The following is an 18,319-nucleotide window of genomic DNA, read 5'->3' as shown; positions in this document are numbered from 1 at the left end:
GGGCTTAGTCCCAGGCCACTCTCCTCCCTTGCCGAGTCCTGCTTGTGTCCAGGGAGGTCCGTGCCTCCGTCCCTCCGTCCCTCTCACCCTGGCCTGCCCACCTCTTTCCTTTTGAAATCATTTAAAGGCTTTTTCCACGGCTGTTAAAGCCATAAGGTAATGATCCTAGTATGTGTTTTAAAAACGCATCACGTACACTTTAAAAAAATGCATTACATGAAAGAATGATTCTGTCTCAACGACTGGAGTTCAAACAGAACGAGAGCAATCTCCTACAAGTGGGGCCTGGTTTGGGTGTTTCTGCTGAGCACAAAGCCAGGAGTTTGCGTGACAGAGCTGCCGGGCCCCTGGCTGTCACTGGGCTGCTGTCCTGGCCTGCATCGGCACAGAGCTCACTGAGGCCGTTTCTCTGGCGCCTCACTAGACATGGCTTCGTCCCGCCCGCCCGGGTCGGGAGTCCCTGGCCTGGGCCTTTGCTGCGGCAGATCCTGCGTTCACACCCGAGCACAGTGTCCTGGGGGCTCCTCATGGAAAGGCCCGAGCCCTTGTTCAGGTTGCGGCAGAGAAACCACGACTTCCAGCTCCCTGAAGCCGGCCAGCAGCTGGCTCCCTGCCCTGGGCCCCCCTGCTGTGCCCACAGCAGTCCCCACAGTGCCTGGGGAGCAGCCTCCTGGGAAGGCACCACCTCCGCCCGGGGTCTCCAGCTCTGGACGGCTCCTTCCTTCTTCGGCACCCTCAAGGCCTCCCGTCCCTTCTCCACCATAATCTCCCTAAAACACAAACCTATATTGCTACCGAGAAGCCTAAAATGGTCAGTGGCTCAAGATGAGTCAGCGGTTGAGATAAAACGTCAGCACAGGCCACAGGCCCTGAAGAACGAGGCTCTGCCTATCTCTCTGGCTTCGTCTTGGTTTGACTGTTTTACGAGATATAATTTAAACATGATAAACTCACTTTTTAAAGGTAAAGGGAGCTGGGTGTGTTGGCACAGGATAGTTATCCCAGTGATGCGGGAGACCGAGGTAGGAGGATGCCAAGTTGGAGGCCAGCCTCAGCAACTGAGTGAGAACCTGTCTCGAAATGAAAAGTAAAAAGGACTAGTGGCAAAGTGGCCCTAGGTTCAATCCCCCGAATAAATGAATAAAGTGCACAGAGACTGGGAGGCAGCTCGTGGTAGAGGGAGTGCTCAGCATTCCCGAGGCCCGGTTTCAACCCAGTGGTGCTGATTCAGTGATCATTTGTTTTTTCTCAGTACTGGGGGTCAAACCCAGGGTCTTGCACGTGCTCAAGCGCTCTACCACTGAGCTACACCTTCAGCCCTTTTTAAAGTTTGTTTTGAGGCAGGGTCTCATTAAATTGCTCAGGCCGGCCTCCAACTTGTGATCCTCCTGCCTCAGCCTCCCCAGTAGCTGGGCTTGTAACCGTGCCCCACCACGCCCAGCAGTGCTTCATTCCCTTTTATGGCCGGGGAATATGAAAGGTGCCACAGTGGGTGCGTCATCTGTGTCAATGGACATTTTGGTTGCCCCCTCTTTCCTGGCGATGATTGATGGGTGTGTGGTGAAGACTCGTGTTCAAGTCTGTGCAAGAACATACCTTTTCATTTCTCGTGCGGTGGAATTGCTGTTCCATCACTGCAGACCGCCCGCGGTGGCTGTCCAGTCCCACCCCACCTGCCATGCGCCAGATTCGCACTTCCTGTGGGTTCCTGCACTGGCCTGGTCCCCGACTCCCGACTCCCCCCACAAAGGGGCTGCTGGAAGGTGCCTGGAGTTCTAACCCCATAGAGCACCTGCTCAGCCGCCCTGCAGCCCACAGAGGGCGTAACCCACCCACCCACACAAGGAAAGTGGCTCGTGTGACCCTCCAGCTACACCCGGTGGGCGAATCCGTGAGATTTTAGTGCTGGAAGACCGCATGAGGTAGCGGGTTTTGAACTTTCAGGTGGAGCCACGGAGCAGGTGACAGTGACAAACGCAGGTGGCCCAGGTGCGGGAGCTGGCGGGCTGTTGCTCCAGAGTAGGGTACGGCGCGGTAGGTCCGTCCTCAAGCCGAGTCAGTCTTCTCTGTTTACATTCCAGGAAAGGCGAATTCCAGGTCGCTGCATTCCAGGAAAATTCAGCCTATGAAAAAAATCCATGCAAAATCCGTCTGTGTTTACGCGCGGCATGGAGTCGGTTCTGGACGAACCTGGTGGCCCTGCGGGGGACCCGAATGGTCTGCCCCTCCTCTCCCGGCCGTCCACTTTGCCTGCTCTTGGGCTCCTAAGTAAGAGCCGCTCCTCAAGGCTGCGCGACCCCTCACCCAGGCAGGCCCTCCTCCAGAGCAGCCCTCAGCCCCCCGCCACCCGCGCGTGGACCTGTGCGTCCTCAACCCCGCGCCAGGGGGACGGGAGGTTGCACCCAGGGTACTGGAAGACAGCTGCATGCCCAGCCCTTTGAGACGCGGTCTCACTAAATTGCCCAGGCTGGCCTCGACCTTGTGAGTCTCCTGCCTCGGCCTCCGTGTCTCTGGGATGGCAGCCGTACCCCACTGCGCCCACCCACAAATATTTCTTGAACAGTAACATCAGGGATATGTGTCGTTGTTTTTAATTTTGTAGTTCTGGGAATGCTGGGCAAACGCTCTGCCACTGAGCTGCACCCCCAAGTCACACAGAAGAGTCTTCTCTCACCTCCTCTGTTGTTCTGGAAGCTTCTGGAGAACAGTACCAGGCCTGACCCACCTGTGTCCCCGGTGCTAAGGACAGCTTGCTCTTTTATATGGAGAACAGTGGTCGAATATTGAGTGAGCTAATGGAAGGAAATCCGTCTTGGACTGCCGGTGTCCTGATGAGGGAGTTAGGACACGGTGATGTGCTTCAATATTTCCCCCAGAAACGGGGCTGAGGCGGCTCCTGCTGGATTCTCTGCATAGCTGTTGTTGTAACTGCCAACAGTTATTCCAGCTTTTGTGGCTGCGTGACAATCTCCGAAGCACTGGCCGATTCTGTGGGTTGGCCATCTGGCCCTGCCTGGGATCGCCCATGTGGCCACCTCCATCTGACGACTCAGTCGGGGCTGGAGTGTGCCAGGTGACCTGCCCGCTGCCCAGCAGTGGTGCCACGGTCAGATGAGGCCCGTGGCTCCCTGCCGCTGGCCTTCCCTCTTAGAGCGGTGAGCCCAGGGTCCTCTACCTCTGGCGGGCTCGAGGTTCCAAGAAAGTAAAAGACGCATGTTTCAGGTGAAGGCCTGGGTCCAGAGCCATCAGCCACCCACCAGGTCCCCACTGCTGACCCCACCTGCTGGCCAGATCCAGGTAGGCCAGGGTCAGCCCCGCTCTGATGGAGGGACGGCCAAGGACTGCGGGTCCAGGATGCTCACGGGTGAAGGGTCCTCTGGGACCCAGAATCTCCTCTCCAGACTTGGCACCTCCTCCTCGCTGGGGCCTGAAGATGGAATGGAGAGGGGTGGCAGGGCGGGAGCTGGGTAGAAAAAGTTCTTTTCCAGATTTTGTTTTGGTTTCAGTGATTTGATTTGTTTGGGTAAGTCACGATGCTGTGTTTTCTTGCCACTGACCTTATTTCTCTTCCAACTCAGCTGCAATAAAAAGTCGACGTGATGGAACATTCCAGCTGGTGCTATAGATCCGACCTCCGAGTTCCTGAGCGTTGCCAGGAATCTACAGCTCCTTGAGCTGTAGATTCCTGGAGTTGGAACCGGTTCTGCCACCAAGGAGCTGCGCCACCTGGGAAGACCCTCGCCCTCCCGGCTCCTGGGCTTCCCCTACCTTTGGTGGGGCCTCATGCCACAGGGGTCTTGTGAGGATGGAGGGCATGACGTGGACCCCGAGAGCCTGGCACCTGTGAATATTAGGGGCCCGGTTTGTGCACAGAGCAGGCCTCGGGGCGGCTGGGAAGGAGCCAGTGCAGAGCATCTCAGGCTGCCCACGGCCGCTAAAAAGCAGCTCAGGCCAGTGTGGTGGCCACGCCTGTCATCCCAGCCATTTGGGAGGCTGAGGCAGGAGGATCCCAAGTTCAAAGCCAGCCTCAGTAACATAGCGAGGCCCTAAGCAACTTAGCAAGACCATGTCTCTAAATAAAATACAAAATAGGGTTGGGGATGCGGCTCAGTGGTTGAGTGCCCCTGGGTCCAATCCCCGTACCAAAAACATGACAAAAGAAAAAAAAAAAGAGCCAGGACTCCCGTGGCGTGCCCTCAGAAGAGCAGTGCAGGCCTGCACGCGTCCTGCTGGCGGCTGGGCTCGCCCGGCCCTCTAACCAGGCACTCGTGCTTTCAATATCGATCATAAATCTAAACACATGCAGGCTTTGTCCCCCACCCCCAAGCAGATTCCAACCAGCGTGAAGCCAGCCAACCCAAATAAATCGCGCGCTGAAGTCTATTGTTTCCAGCGACTTGTAAACTGCTGGGCTCAGAGAACGCTTTGAAGAGCGCGGCCCAGGGCTCCGTGGACAGTGGACCAGAAACGTGCGCCAGACAAAGGCCTGCGTGGACGCGGCGGCAGTGGCGGGGAAGGGTCTGGTCACGTTGTCCAGGCCGGGTGCAGGCAGCGCTGTCTGAGCCCCCAAACGAAGCGGCGGCCCTGAGCTCCTGGAGGATTTGCGGATCCTCAGCTGGCAGAAGTCATTTTGGGAATGCAAAGACGGCTTCCAGCGCTGTTTATGACAGTCCCGTGTGGGAATGCCAGGTCCTCCCAGAGACCCGCGGCCCTCGCGCAGACACTGTTTACTTGACTGGAACGGGTTTCTGGAAACACTCGGCCCTGGCGATCCCCGGAGCGCGGGGGGCGACTGGGGTTTTCTGTCAGGTCAGGCTTGGCCCTGCTGATCCCTCCAGCTGATAAGACTCCAGATTCCAGGGCAGCTCCATTCCCGGTTCCCCGGCAAGGTTTATGGTCCAGGCCTTTGTCATCCCAGAGCCTCCCCAGATCAGCAGACTTCCAGAGCCTGTCAGGGATCAGGGCCGCAGCCAGGCTCCAGAGGGCGGTGGGAGCGGAGGCCGGGGGATGGGGGCTTATCTCCAGGAAGAATCCCGCCTGACATTCCTGCCGGCTCTGGGGCAGGAGGAGGTTCCGCTGCTGGAGTGACAGTTCCAGCAGTCAGGGTGGCTCGGGGCACCGTTCCTCTTGTGAAGGACCATGCGCAGCCCTCGCCTGGAGCGGGAGGCTTTGCAGCTGGACTTTGTCCCCGTTATCTGCAGGATGCTGGGGTAACGGACACGGATGGCACCAGGTCACTGGTCCCACAGGCCTTTTCCGTGTGGGTTACACCAAGGGCCCCCTTCACCCCTTACAACCAAGCACCGCTCTGCGGTAGGCACAAGGGTGCCCGGTGCCCTGGGCAGCCAGGGTCCTTCCTCCCAGTGGAGGGCGAGGAGGTAGGCGAGGCCGGGAGCGGGTGGTGCGGGGGTCCTAGCGGCTGCGTGTGTCTAGCGGGGGCCAGTGGAGTGCCAGGCAGGGGCTGGGGTCTGGGTCCCTTGCCGTGTGTGCCTCGGGGTTCACCTGTCGGAGCCTGGCCCCAGTGTGGGCTGAGGTGTCGGGGTCCTGGGCCATCGCCGGTGCTGTCCCCGGAAGGTAGCTCCTGTGGACTCTGTTGGTCCTTTAGAGAGAGCGTTGTCAGGGAGCGAGCCTGGCCCTGCGTGCCCCTGGCTTCCTGTCCTGCTATGTGATCTCTCTTCGCTCTCTTTCTGCCCCACCCCTTCCTCTTCAGTACTGGAGGTTGAATCCAGGGGCGCTTTACCACGAACCTACATCCCCACCCTTTTAATTTGTTGAGACTGTCTTACTAAGTTGTTTAGGGCCTCCCTTAAAAGCTGAGGCTGGCCTTGAGTTTGCAGTCCTCCTGCCTCAGCCTTCCAGGCAGCTGGGATTCAGGTGTGTGCCACCACTCCTGGCTGATCCCCCCTCCAGAATGCAAGCTTGCCATGATGTCACCTGTCATGATGTGGATGACAGCCCCATGCTGTTGACCTCCAAAACCGAGAGCTAAATAGGCCCCTTTCTCACTCCTGCCACAGAGTCTAAGGTTCAGTACAGGGCACCGGGGCCATTGTTCCCCAGGTCATGTGCCCAAGGTCATACAGTCAGAAACAAAGAAGCCCAGGTCAGACTCTGGGTGACAGTGAGGCCTTGGGGTGCCCGGGGGCGGGCTGAGCCCAGGGGCAGGGCTGGAGAACGCTCAGGACTGCTTCTCGGGGGGAGTCCTGGGGATTTTCTCTCCACTGAGCTCTACCTCCAGATCTTTTCATTTTGAGACAGAGCCTCACTAAGTTGCTCCCCGATCCTCCCGCCTCAGCCTCCTGAGCCGCTCTGGGCTCTGGTTACCGGGCGCCTCTGTGCCTGGCTATGTTCCGGCAGCTTAAGGGGCTGGTGGAAACAAAGGCGGAGCAGGCTACCCTGGGAGGCATCCAGGTCGGGAACCGCAGGAGGGAGCCCAGGACCTCAGGAGGTGGAGGTGGCAAAGCGGGAGGGCGAGGCCAACTCGGCAGGGCCCTGTGGCTGCCCGCGAGGACCAGATCAGGCTGGTCACCATCAGACTCGCCGCCTGGGAAGACCAGGTGATCTTTCTGTCATCGCCCTTCGAGACTTGGTGACACGCTCTGCTGGGTGCCCCTTCATTCTCGAAGGCCAAGTCCCGGTCCACCACGGTCCTGCCCGGCCCTTAGACGTGGCATGTGGTCTGCCCTTCTCTCTCCCCAGACCCTTTCCTCATGGGGGGCGTCTGGGCTGAAGGCCCTGCCCTGCCGAAGGCCGAGGGTGCTGGAGGCCCGGGTAGAGCCGTGGAGGCTGAGGGGCGCCTATGAAGGGTGCGTGCGAGCCGGAGCCTGGGAGGGACCCGGCCTGCGCTGCGGCAGGTGGGATGACGATCCCGGGCCGCCTCGAGGCCGCGGCCTTCCAGCTTCTGAGCCGCCCCTTCTGGGGGCACCCTCGCGGATGGCGGGACTTCTGGAGCAATCGGTAATGAGCGTGGACGCTCAGGAAAGAGAGGTCATGCAGAACTTCCCCACGTCCCAGCTATTTGCCTGGTCACCTCTCAGCCTAGTGTCCCCCAAATGGCAGCAACACAAGCACCTCCTGGCAACTCTGGCCACCCTCACTTGACACCTGAGTGCCAGTGTCCTTGATAGTTTTCATTTAAATGGTTTGCTTTGCTGGGCGCAGGGGAGCACACCTGTGATCCCAGCAACTCAGGAGGCTGAGGCAGGAGGATCACAAATTCTAGGCGAGGCTCAGCAACTTAGCGAGGCCATAAGCAACTTCATAAGACCCTGTCTCAAAAAAAAAAAAAAGGAGGGGCAAGAAATGTGGCCCAGAGGTTAAGCTCCCCTGGGTTCAATCCCTGATATCAAAATAAATAAGTAAATTAGTTAAATTTAATTAAATTAAAAGGGCTGGGGTGTGGCTTAGTGGTTAAGCACCCATGGCACCAATAAATAAATACATGAATAATAAAAAGATTCACTTTCCTCCGGACTTTTAATTTTGCCAAATTTCCAACCTATAGGAAAGTTGAAAGAATAATACCAGGAACCTTCACGAGGTTCACCAACGGTTACCTTTCTTCTTTTTGCAGTACTGGGGGCAGGACCTGGGCCAGGACCTGGGCCTCGCACGTGCTGGGCAAGTGCTTCACCACTGGGCTACATCTCCAGCCCTCCTTGTTTTTGAGGTAGGGTCTTGCTAAGTTGCTGAGACTGGACTCGAACTTGTGATCCTCCTACCTCAGCCTCCTGAGCCACCAGGATTACAGGCACACGCTACCACATCTGGCTTACTTCTTTTTTTATTTTTTGGTACCAGGGGTTGAACCCAGGGACCCTTTAACACTGAGCCACATCCCCAGCCCTTTTCTATTTTTGATTTACAGACAGGGTCTCCCTAAGTTGCTGAGGGCCTCTCTAAGTTGCTGAGGCTGACCTTGAACTTGTGATCCTCCTGTCTCAGCCTCCTGAGCTGCTGGGATCACAGGTGTGAGCCACTGTGCCCGGCCTGGCTCACTTTTAAACTTTAAAGAGTTAAAAATCGGAAAGTGTTCCTGTCAAGCCAGGATCATTGCCGAGCGGGATGGGAGCTGGATGCTGCTGGGGGTGGCGGCCTGGGTGGCAGGCCTCCCCTGACGCAGAGAGGCTGGCCGGTGTTGGAGAAGTTTGGGAGACAGGCGGCCCGGCGGAGCCTTTCCCCCAGGCCGGATGGGACTGAAAGGCCATCACCAGAGGAGAGGACTCTCCACCCGGTGAGGTGAGTGCCGTCTGCTTGTCACCTGGGTCGGCGTGGAGCCACTCCTGGGTGGACCCCACCGTGGGCAGCAGCCGTGGTCTGGCTGAGCTGCGTCCTCATGGGCTGAGAGGCTGGAGCTGGCCCTGCAGGGCCCATCTGGAGCTGCCCTCTGCCCTGCAGGACAGGGGCATGGGCCGGGTGCCCTCTAGTAGCTCCGCGTGGGTTCCGAGGGGCGCGGGCCTTTGGTGAGTGCAGAACAGAGGGGAGCACCCTGGGGACTGGCAGGGACAGCACCTCTCAGGAGCGCGAGGGCCCTGGGGGAGGTCAGGCATTGACGCCGGCTCCCCCAAGCCCTGGGCGTCTGGGCTTGTCCGCACGCACCCTTTAAAGCGCTTCCAGAGTTGCCGTGTTTTACGAGTCTGCGTAGGTGACACCGCTTCCTGAAACCAGGTTGGTCTCAGCCTCATCCCTCCAGGTGCCCTCAGGGCACAGGATGGCTGAGGTTCTCCACCCTCCAGGGATTCGTTCTAGGATGAGTCACTGTGGCTCCGGGTCTCGGCACCCCCGGGGATTCGGGCTGGCTCTGCAGGTTTCTGGGTTCACTGCGACTTGCTCTAGTGCCAGAGCCCTTGCGTTTGTCCAAGGAAGGACTTTTCTCTGCCTAAGAGGAGCAGTGTCCCAACCAAAGGAAGCTGGTTGGGACAGGACCAGTAGGCAATTCATCGTCATTTCTAGAAATGAAGCTACCACAGGTAAACCTGCCACCCCCAACCCTCTTCCCAGAGGAAACAACTCAGGTCAGAATCTTTCCCAAACATCTTTCTGCTTTATATGTGTCTCTGTCGCATGTCACTTCACCGGTGTGCGAGGGAAGATGTCACACAATCGGGATTTGGTCAGCCGGGCGTGCCCAACTACATGGGAGGCTGAGGCAGGAGGACCGCTTCGGTCCAGGAGTTCGAGGCCAGCCTGGACGACACGGCGAGACCCTGTCTCTCTTAAGAGACCACGCGAGATGCATTGTGCTGACCCCTTTCACTTGATGACGTGGCTTGGAGCCCAGCGTCTGCTGTCACGAGCAGACGCAGCTCTTTCTAAACGCTGCCGGGGCAGGGCAGTGCGACCGTTTTTGTCCAGCCAGTCGTTACTTGATGGACAGTGAGGGACCCCCGTTTCCTCTGTTGAGCAACTGGGTGAGCACCCCAGCAGGCTCCTCGCGCGCATGCCTACGTGGCATTCCGGCTGCCAGGAGCTGCGCCTTCTGGTTTGGAAGGTGGTGCCAAAGGGCCCCCCGGGGTGCAGGGCTCGCGAGCTCGTGGCCGGTGACCACATCTGTCCTCGCCTGGTTTCTTTCCTGCACTGGCTTCGGGTGGGGAAGAGCCAGGGGAGAGAAATCCGCGCTGGGGTAGCCGGAGGCCCTGGAGGTGTCCCAGCCGGCCCTCGGCAGTGTACACGGGGCTTTTCCCTGGGTCCATCCCTGGGCAGTCAGGAAGCTGAGCTGTGTCCGAGGCCGACCCCGCTCCGGGGCTCGGGCCACCTGGGTGTCAGCAGAGGGCAGCGGCAGCGCGGACCCAGGACAGTCAGGTGGTAAGAGAGAGGCGTCCAGGGCTGGCGGGGAAGACGGGGCTCGGGGGACCTGGGCGGAGGAAGGGGGGTGTGCGGCCGTCCAGCGGAAGGGGGACGGAGGGAAGGAGGAAGGCGCGGAAGGGCAGAGCGGGGGGCAGGCTGCTGCCGGCCTGTTTGTGATTAGCGGCAGCCGCTGCTGCAGGATGGAGTCAACAGAAACTTCCAGGCTCCCCTCCGCCCCCTCTGAGGCGAGGCAGCGAGCAGATGCTCCGTGATTAATCGTGCCGGATTCAGGACAGGACCACAGACGCTGCGGGGACTTGAGCGGCCTTTTCCCTGTCCCCGCGCCAAGATGGGGGTGGGGGGTGGGCCGTGAGGGCCGGGCCGCCTGCGGGGGGCCGGCTCAGCACTCTCCCGCCAGAGCGCGGCGTGACACTGACAGCAACCCAGCAATCGACCTCGGCCAGAGCAGGCAGCGGCATCCGGGGGCCCGCGGGCTTCCTGGAACCCCGGCTCCGGGGCCGCCCGCACCCTGACAGTTCAGATAAGAGCTGGGCTGTTATCGGGACCAGCAGAGCGTCCACCCCAGCAAGCGGGGGAGCCCGGGGTCTTCGGGACAGCCTCCGGGCAGTCTCCCCGAGGACAGCCAGGCTGGGTGGGCTTTCCTGAGCCCCAGCCCCGGTCCTGCAGCTGGGACCTGGCACTGGCTTGCAGCAGTAGAGACCGCAAGGCGGACCGTGGGTCGGGCCACCGCGTGCAGACCTGCTTCATGGTGAGTGCAGGCGCCTGCAGCCAGCTGCCTGGGGACCCGCTTCTGCAGGGGGAGGGAATGGGGGGGTGGCACTTCCTCACACCCACCTGCAGCTCCTGGGCAGCAGGAGAAGGGAGCCCTCCAGGCTGAGATGGGACTGAAGCATCTGGCTGTGTGGTCTCGGGCAAGTTCTTTTCCCTCTCTGGGCCTCCCTTCACCCATCTCTAAGCAGGGTGGTTGAACTAGGTAGTCTTCCAGAGACCCTCACACGACATGCTTTTTCCCGCCTCTGCTGTGTGCCAGGCACCGGGCAGGGAGTTCCCGAAGTTCCCCCAGTGGGGGAGGTATTGTGATCATCCTCGGGATTCACGGAGGAAACAGGCCCAGAAAAGTGAAGTAACTTGCCCAAAGTCACACAGTCCTTCAGTGCAGAGATGAGAAACAGACGAGGTTGTTCTGACTTGGCTCCGGCTGAGCGCGCCTCCGCCCCAGTGCATCCTCGTGGTTCTGCAATTATCCCGGCGAGTGGAGGGAGAGGATGGAATACCCATCACCTGGAGGGGCAGGGCCGGGAGGCCACGGGCTGGGCCAGCAGCCGCCACGGGCGGGGGGGCGTCCAGCCAGGTAGGGCCCGCTGCCCTGGGACGGAGAGGACGTGCTGACCGCCCCTGCCCTGCTCGCGGGTCCCGGGTGTGAGAAGAGGGTTAAGGTCGGGCGGAGGGCTGGGCGGGGAGTGGAACATGCCTCCAGTAGGTTCTGCTCCAGTTTTATTTCGCCTTTTCAAAAATCTGTTTCGAATCATCCTGGGCCCGCGCAGCGCTCTGGACGAAGGAGGATTGTGAAACACACTGCTTTCCACACGCCTCCCAGGAGGGGCTCAGAGCTCTATGGCGGGCTGTTTGCACCCGCGGCCCTGCAGCTGGGCAGGCGGCAGCCAGGAGTGGGGCAGATGGAGTCTCGGGGCGCAGGGGACGGGTGCGCTCACAGCCAAGGCCGGGAGTGCCCGGCGGCCTGCAGCAGGTTCGAGACCTGGGCACCGTCCTCAGGCCGGAAGAAAAGGTCCCACCCCCCATGTGCCTCCTTTTCTTTCCCTTGGAATATCCCTCCTGCGGCAGCTCTGAGCAGACCCAGGCGCCCCACCCGGGCTGGATCAGATCCCCTGCCGGGGACAAGTGGAGACCTGCGTCCTGGTCCCTGCTGGGGATGAGCCCAGGGATACTGAGGTGGCTGGTGGCCGTCCCCAGGTCTGCCCAGGATTTCCTTGTGACCTTGAGCGAGTCATCGCCCCTTTCAGCCTGTGCTTCCTGGGCATGAGACAGAGGCGTCGATTCAGGAAATCTCAGGCTCCGGGGCCCTGGTTGAAGGACGCGCGTTCCCAGAGCGGCAGGGGACGCCAGGGGCTCTGGAGTGCAGATGGGCTTGGAGAAGTGGCTCATGCTGGTGGTGCCGCCGTGGCTGGTGTCCAGTGACAGCCCTGCTGCCTGGAGAGCCGAGCCAGCTGACGGAGGTGTGGCCTGTTCCTGCAGCGTGGGGACAGCGCTGGGCCATGGGACGCAGTTCCTGCTGGCTGCCGAGCCCTCAGTGCGTGTCCACCGTCCTGGTTCTTTCTGGGGAGCTCTGAAGGGACGCTCCCCTGAGCTCCAGAAAGGGTCTCTTGCCCCTTCGGGCTTCAGGGGGAGACCCAGGCCACTGGGGACATGTCCCCGCCCGCCTGGAGCTCACCAGCAGGGCCACCCCTGGAAACCCCCAGAGCTTCCCACCCGTTAGGCCAGAGCTGTTTCGGGCTTGGGGCGGAGGTGTGGATGGACGATGGCTTCCTCCCCACCTTGGTGACATTTGCCGTGTGGTCCCTGCCCTATGGCACACTGGTGCCAGCCGGTGTGGCTTGTGAAAGCCAACTGTCTGATTTTCAGGAATTTGGTGAACTGGTTGCTAAATACAGCCATTATTAAAATCAAGTTATATAAACTTCTAATCAAATGAAGTTATAGATATTTTTTGGTCCTGGGGAGTGAACCCGTGGCGCTTAACCACTGAGCCGCCTTCCCAGCCCTTTCTGTTTCTTACGTTAAGGGAGAGTCTTGCCAAGTTGCCTAGGGTCTCGCCACGTTGCTGAGGCTGGCTGGAAACTTGAGATCCTCCTGCCTCAGCCTCCAGAACGGCCAGGATTATAGGCGCCATCCTGCCTGACTATAAATTTAATTCTTATTTGTAATAGCATGCTGTACATCCTTTACCTTGAAACCAGTTACACTTAATCCGGGCGTGTGTATATGTGTGTTATATATGTGTGTGTGTGTGGCGTGTGTGATGTGTGTGTGTGACATGTGTGATGTGTGTGTGTGATGTGTGTGTGACGTGTGTGTGCATGTGTGACATGTGTGAGTGACGTGTGTGTGATGTGTGTGACGTGTGTGATGTGCGTGTGTGGCGTGTGTTGTGTGATGTGTGTGTGCGTGTGTGGCGCGTGTGTGTGATGTGTGTGTGACGTGTGTGATGTGTGTGCGTGTGTGATGTGTGTGCATGTGACGTGTGTGATGTGTGTGCGACGTGTGCGACGTGTGTGTGACGTGTGATGTGTGTGTGTGACGTGTGTGATGTGTGTTGCGACGTGTGTGTGACGTGTGTGATGTGCGTGCGTGTGTGACGTGTGTGTGAGTGGCGTGTGTGATGTGTGTGTGCGTGTGGCGTGTGTGACGTGTGTGCATGTGTGGCGTGTGTGTGTGTGTGACGTGTGTGATGTGTGCGCGTGTGTGGTGTGTGTGTGTGTGCACACCACACAGGGCACCGCCCTGGAGAGCCACCTGTGAGACCCCGGCAGCCCACCACTGACATCTCCGCAGGTGCTCTCTGGTCAGGGCCGTCTCCCGGCCTGCACCTGATGGGCTCCTGACCCCACGTGGGGCCTTCGCCAGTCCCTCCGATTCCTCCTTTGACTCACGCCAGTGGCTAAAGGCCTCTGGGGCCGGCAGTGGGTGCAGGGTCGGGTGGGGCAGAGGGTCCTGTGGCCCGGGCAGCATCCGTGCGCTCTCAGAAGCGGTGTCTTGGACCCGTCAAAGGAACAGCTAAGCAAACCTACCGGGAAGCTCGGCTTCTATTTTTAGAAACCCTGGGAGCCAGGTGGGCCTTTTCCAGCTCCCCAGCCAGAAGCACGAGAGGAAAAAATTCCTGGCCCCCAAGTTCCGCCTCTCCGAAGTCTGGGTCACGGAGGAGGCCCGGTGGGGGCCGCGGCAGGGGAGGGAGCGGCCCCGTTTCACAGAGAACAAAAACCTGCGCCCTTGTTCCCTGGACGCAGGAAGGGCCTCCTGGGCCTGGGTCTCGGCCGGCTCCTGTCCTGGATGAGCCCTGTCCGCCAGGAGGCCACTCTTTCCAGCGTGGGACCAGGCTGGGGTGTGGCTCAGCGGCAGATCACGTGAGGCCCTGGGTTCCATCCCCAGCTCTGCAAAAAAAAAAAAAGCAGGTTCACTCTGCAGGTTCTTCTGCACCTTCTTGCCGCGCTTGGCGCTGGGTCGCCGCGCTTCTCGTACGGCCTGTGGAGATTTACAGATTCCTCTTCAGGCTTGCAGGGCGGAAATGCTGGGAGGTTCTGGGGAGGGACAGATCTTGATGACCACCTCTCTACTCTCTGACCGGGTCTCAAACTTTCTTCCCCTCAAAACACTTTAAAGGAGCCCAGCATGCGCAAGGCCCTGGGTCCATCCCCAGCCATGAGATGAAAAAATAAATAAAAATCGGGACAGTAGTGCATACTTGGGAGGCTGACGCTGGAGGTTTGCTTGAGCTCGCAAATTTGAGGCCAGTCTGGGCAACACAGTGACACCCTGCGTCAAAACCAAACGCACCTGTAACCCTGGGACTCAAGGCAGCAGGATCCAAGTCCGAGGCCAGTCTCAGCGACTTAGGAAGACCCTGACCACAGTGAAATTTTTCGGGGATACCAGGGATTGAACCCCAGGGCACTTAATCACTGAGCCACATCCCCAACCCTTTTAAAAAATATTTTGTTTAGAGACAGGGTCTCCCTGAGATGCTCAGGGCCTTGCTAAGTTGCTGAGGCTGACTTTGAACTTGCAATCCTCCTTCCTCAGCCTCCTGAGCAGCTGGGATTATAGGCATGTGCCTCCATGCCTGGCTCAAAATAAATTTTTTTAAAAGGGCAAGGGATATAGCTCAGTGGTTGGGTGCCCCTGGGTTCTCTCCTCGGTAGAGCAAAAAGCAAACCAGTCAACCAACCAGCCCACCACTCTCTCGCAAAGCCCTCCTGATCCCCCATTTTAAATGACAGCCCTGTACCCCGCACTTCCCGACCCCACCCCTTTTCTGGTTATTTTTTATCCTTACCACTTATTATCATCAACATATTATTTCTCTTTTCCTAAATGCCCTGATTAGAAAGCAAGTCTCCCAAAGGCAGAGATTTATTCTACTTTAGAGGCTGTGTCCCATAGTAGGTCTTCAATATCTGCCATTGGCACATAGTAAGCACTCAATAAATGCTTGCTTTGCTGTGGTCAAAGACAGCCTGACCCCTCACGGGGACCCTCTGTTTCCGAATGCCACATGGGCACGGCCGGGCCCAGCCTGTGGAAGGACACACCCTGAGCCCGTGGCACCTGGCACAGGCCTGGGCCCTTCGGGGGCCGCTGCTGCCCCTCTTGGGATCACAACTGGCAAAGGAACAGAGTGGCAACTGCCTGGCGGAGCTCCCCAAGGTGCTGGCCCGCGGCTGGGGTGTGCCGGGCTGGCTGGGCAGCCCAGGGCACGGCCTCGCCCCACTCGCTGGTCTCTGGGCCCCATCCCTGCCTGCAAACGGTTCCCAGATGGCTTCGCCCCCTTCCTGACCGAGTCCAGCACACGGGGGCAGGCAGGTTGGGGGACTGGGGTTCTGTGATCACCGCAACGCCCCACGAGGGAGGCCCGATGCCGCTGACCAGGGTGGCTGGCGTCTTGGTAGCACAGCAGCTTCTGGAGGGCACCTGAGCCCAAGATCCGTCCCAGGAAGAAGGCGGAGGGGCGGCTCAGGCCCGGGCACCATCTTCCCTCCCTCCCCGCTGCTCCCTGCGCCTGGCTCCCGCGGGGAGCAGGGCGTGGGGGCATGGCTCCCCCGTGCTGTCGATGGCTCCCCTGTCCTCGGCGAGCTGGAGGCCGGGACTGGAGGTGTTCTCACAGCTGGCACACGAGGACTCTGAGGATCAGGAGGCTGACAGCTTGCCGCCAGCCACACAGGTCGGAAGTGGCGGAAACGGTCTGCACTCAGCCTCTCAGTAGCCTGGTGGTTAAGCTCTGCCAAGCCTCAGTCCTCCAGACTTGAATTCAAACCCTGGGTCACCAGCCACCTTGCTGTGTGACTCTCTGCAAGCTACTTTACCTCTCTGAGCCTCAATTTATCTAAAATAGGAAAAGCTCTTTTTGAGAAGCCTCATCAAATGTTTGTTCTCATGCCTTGTTTTGTTTTCGTTTTTGTTTCTGTTTTTTGGTACCAAGGATGGAGCCCAGGGGTGCCTAACCATTGAGCAACACCCCCAGACCTTTGTTGTATTTTATTCAGAGACAGGCTGTCGCTGAGTTGCTTAGGGCCTTGCTAAGTTGCTGAGGCTGGCTTCGAACTCATGATCCTCTTGCCTCAGCCTCCCGAGAGGCTGGGATCACCGGCCTGGCCACTGTGCTGGGCTGTTCTCAGTCCGCCTTGTTTCTTCTGGGGTCTTGCCACCCCAGAACACCCCTGGAATATACTGATCGGCTTACGTCAGGCCGGGCTCATCCTGGAGCTGAGGGGGACCCACTCCACCCAGGTCAGTTGGGGTCACCGGCCCCTGGGAGCGGAAAGCCACGCTCAGAAGGAGCTGGCTGGAGCTGGCTGCAGCTGGGCAACAGGAAAGCAGTGTCCACTTGGGGCCTTGACTTTTGTGGCCACCTTGCTAGAGATGCAACCAGCACAGGCCGCCCTTGGCCTGGTGCACGTGAGGCGTCCTGGGCAGCCAGGCTGTGCGCCCGGGAGGAGGCGATTCTCCGGACAGGGCCTCTTCCCAGGGGAGGGCTCAGTTCCTGTCGCGGGCTGGTTCTGCTTGAGATGGGCTTTCGCTGGCTGCCCAGCCTCGAGGCCGCGGATCAACTCCAGGTGGGGACGTGACCGTGCTTCCCTTCCCGCAGGCCCAGCTGAGGAGCCTGCCTGTCAGCCACGAGAGGGGTCCTGGGGCCTTCGGCTTTTCCTGTCACCATCCCAGGAAAGGGCAGGAAACAACCCGTGGGCCGTAACTGACTGGAGAGGACAGGGTGCTCGGGATGCTTCGCTGGCCACCCGTCCCGGCTCTGGGTGCCTGGTGACACCTGCTCCCCAGGCCAGCGAGGGCCCTGGGGGTTGTCTGTGCGTCTCCTCTTCCCAGGTTCTGTCCCACCGTCAAACTGGTGACGTTCCTAGTGACTCGGGCCACCACCTGTGCCAAACCTAGGGCCACTGCTGTTGGCCCTGAGCCCAGACGAGGGACCAAACTCTCAGTGCCCCAGCCTTCCCGTTTTGAAGGGACAGTGGTCCCTCCACCCAGTAACGTGACACCCAGAGCGGGGTCAGTGGCCCTGGCGTGCTAAGTGCCTTCAGGGACTCAGCTTTGTCGCGAGGTCACGACTCTTGGTCTCTCTGGGCTGGCGCTTGAGTCCTGTGTGGCCCTGCCAAAGTCGCTCAGCCCGGTCCCCGCGGTGGACATGGGATGGGCCCTGCCCCGAGTGACCTGCGGCTTCGTGCGCCCCGCCCTCGCCCGGCCTCTGGTATGGGAGCCCAGATAACCTTGGCTCTGGACTCTGTGTCCACAGAGTGACAGATGTGGGTGCGGCCAGCCCTGCCTGGCATGCAGACAGGCCTGTGGAGTGGGGCAGGGTGGGCAGGCCCTCTGTGGGCTCTCCAGAGTCCTCCTGAGTCCCTGGGTGTGTCGTGGGGACATTTCTGAAGATCGGGGTGGGCTGTGCACCCCCAGATTCCAGGAAGCTGCCCTCAGGGGACCTGGAGAGAGGGAGTCTGCCTGGAAGGGTCCGTCCACGCTGCGTGACCCTCTTTCCCGGGGAGCCCTGGGTGCTTTGCGCCAGCCCCCTCTGCTGTGTCTGTCCCTAGTGTCTCACGGCTGGTATCTGGGTCCCTTCTGGGGGCAGAGCACCCGGTGATGGAGACTCTGAGATGTGGAGTCCTGATGGCCTCGCTCTCCCCCACGGAAGCCCCCAGAGGAAACTGATAACGGTGCTGAAATCACGGGCGACGGGGGAGGCCCAGGCCTGGGGGGCAGAGTGCTGGGCAGTGTCCTGCCTGTGGGGCATCCGGGCCCCAGGGACCTGCAGGCAGTGGCCTCGAGCCAGAAGCAGCTGTCAAGGGAGTAACCGGCTCTGCGGCCTCGGCAACCGTCCCCGGAAAGCGAGACTCTCATGGCGCATGTCTCCCCGGTCGTCGTGGAAACTAAATGGGCTGAAGCGCATGTGGTTTGGGACCTTGCGAGTCCTCAGTCCCCGGGGCCATGCTGGCTGACTGACTAGTGACACCCAGGGTTGACAGTGGCAGATCTCCCCCCGGCCACAGGTGGTAGAGTAGAACCCGGAGACCCCAGGAGGGGCCCAGGTGCCTGAAGGGGCTGGTGGTCTGTGGTCACTCCGCTCTGCAGCCCGGGCCTCACCCCAGGCCCACGCCCGCAACCAGCAGGAGCCGCACCCGCTCCCCACCCCCACCTGACCCTTGGCCCTGCAGGAAGCTGGCGGTGGGGTGAGACGTCCCTCTGTGGCTGCGGCCTGGCCCGTTTCTGACATCTT

At 59.9% G+C, this 18,319-nt stretch overlaps 1 protein-coding gene across 1 annotated transcript in view; it reads left to right on the top strand.

The window, feature by feature from the left end:
- The first annotated feature begins 10,327 nt into the window (after positions 1-10,327).
- The window catches only part of RIPOR3 (RIPOR family member 3), a 61,207-nt gene continuing 53,215 nt past the window's right edge, over positions 10,328-18,319 (top strand). The window contains exon 1 of the mRNA XM_079127053.1: positions 10,328-10,555. Within this exon, the coding sequence (XP_078983179.1) occupies positions 10,553-10,555 (3 nt within the window). The 5' untranslated portion in view covers positions 10,328-10,552. The remainder of the gene's footprint in view (positions 10,556-18,319) is intronic.

The sequence above is a fragment of the Sciurus vulgaris genome, assembly GCF_902686455.1.
Source record: "Sciurus vulgaris genome assembly, chromosome: 2".
Classification (NCBI taxonomy): domain Eukaryota; kingdom Metazoa; phylum Chordata; class Mammalia; order Rodentia; family Sciuridae; genus Sciurus; species Sciurus vulgaris.
Note: the sequence above shows the minus strand (reverse complement) of the source record. Positions and strands in the feature narration are given on the sequence as shown.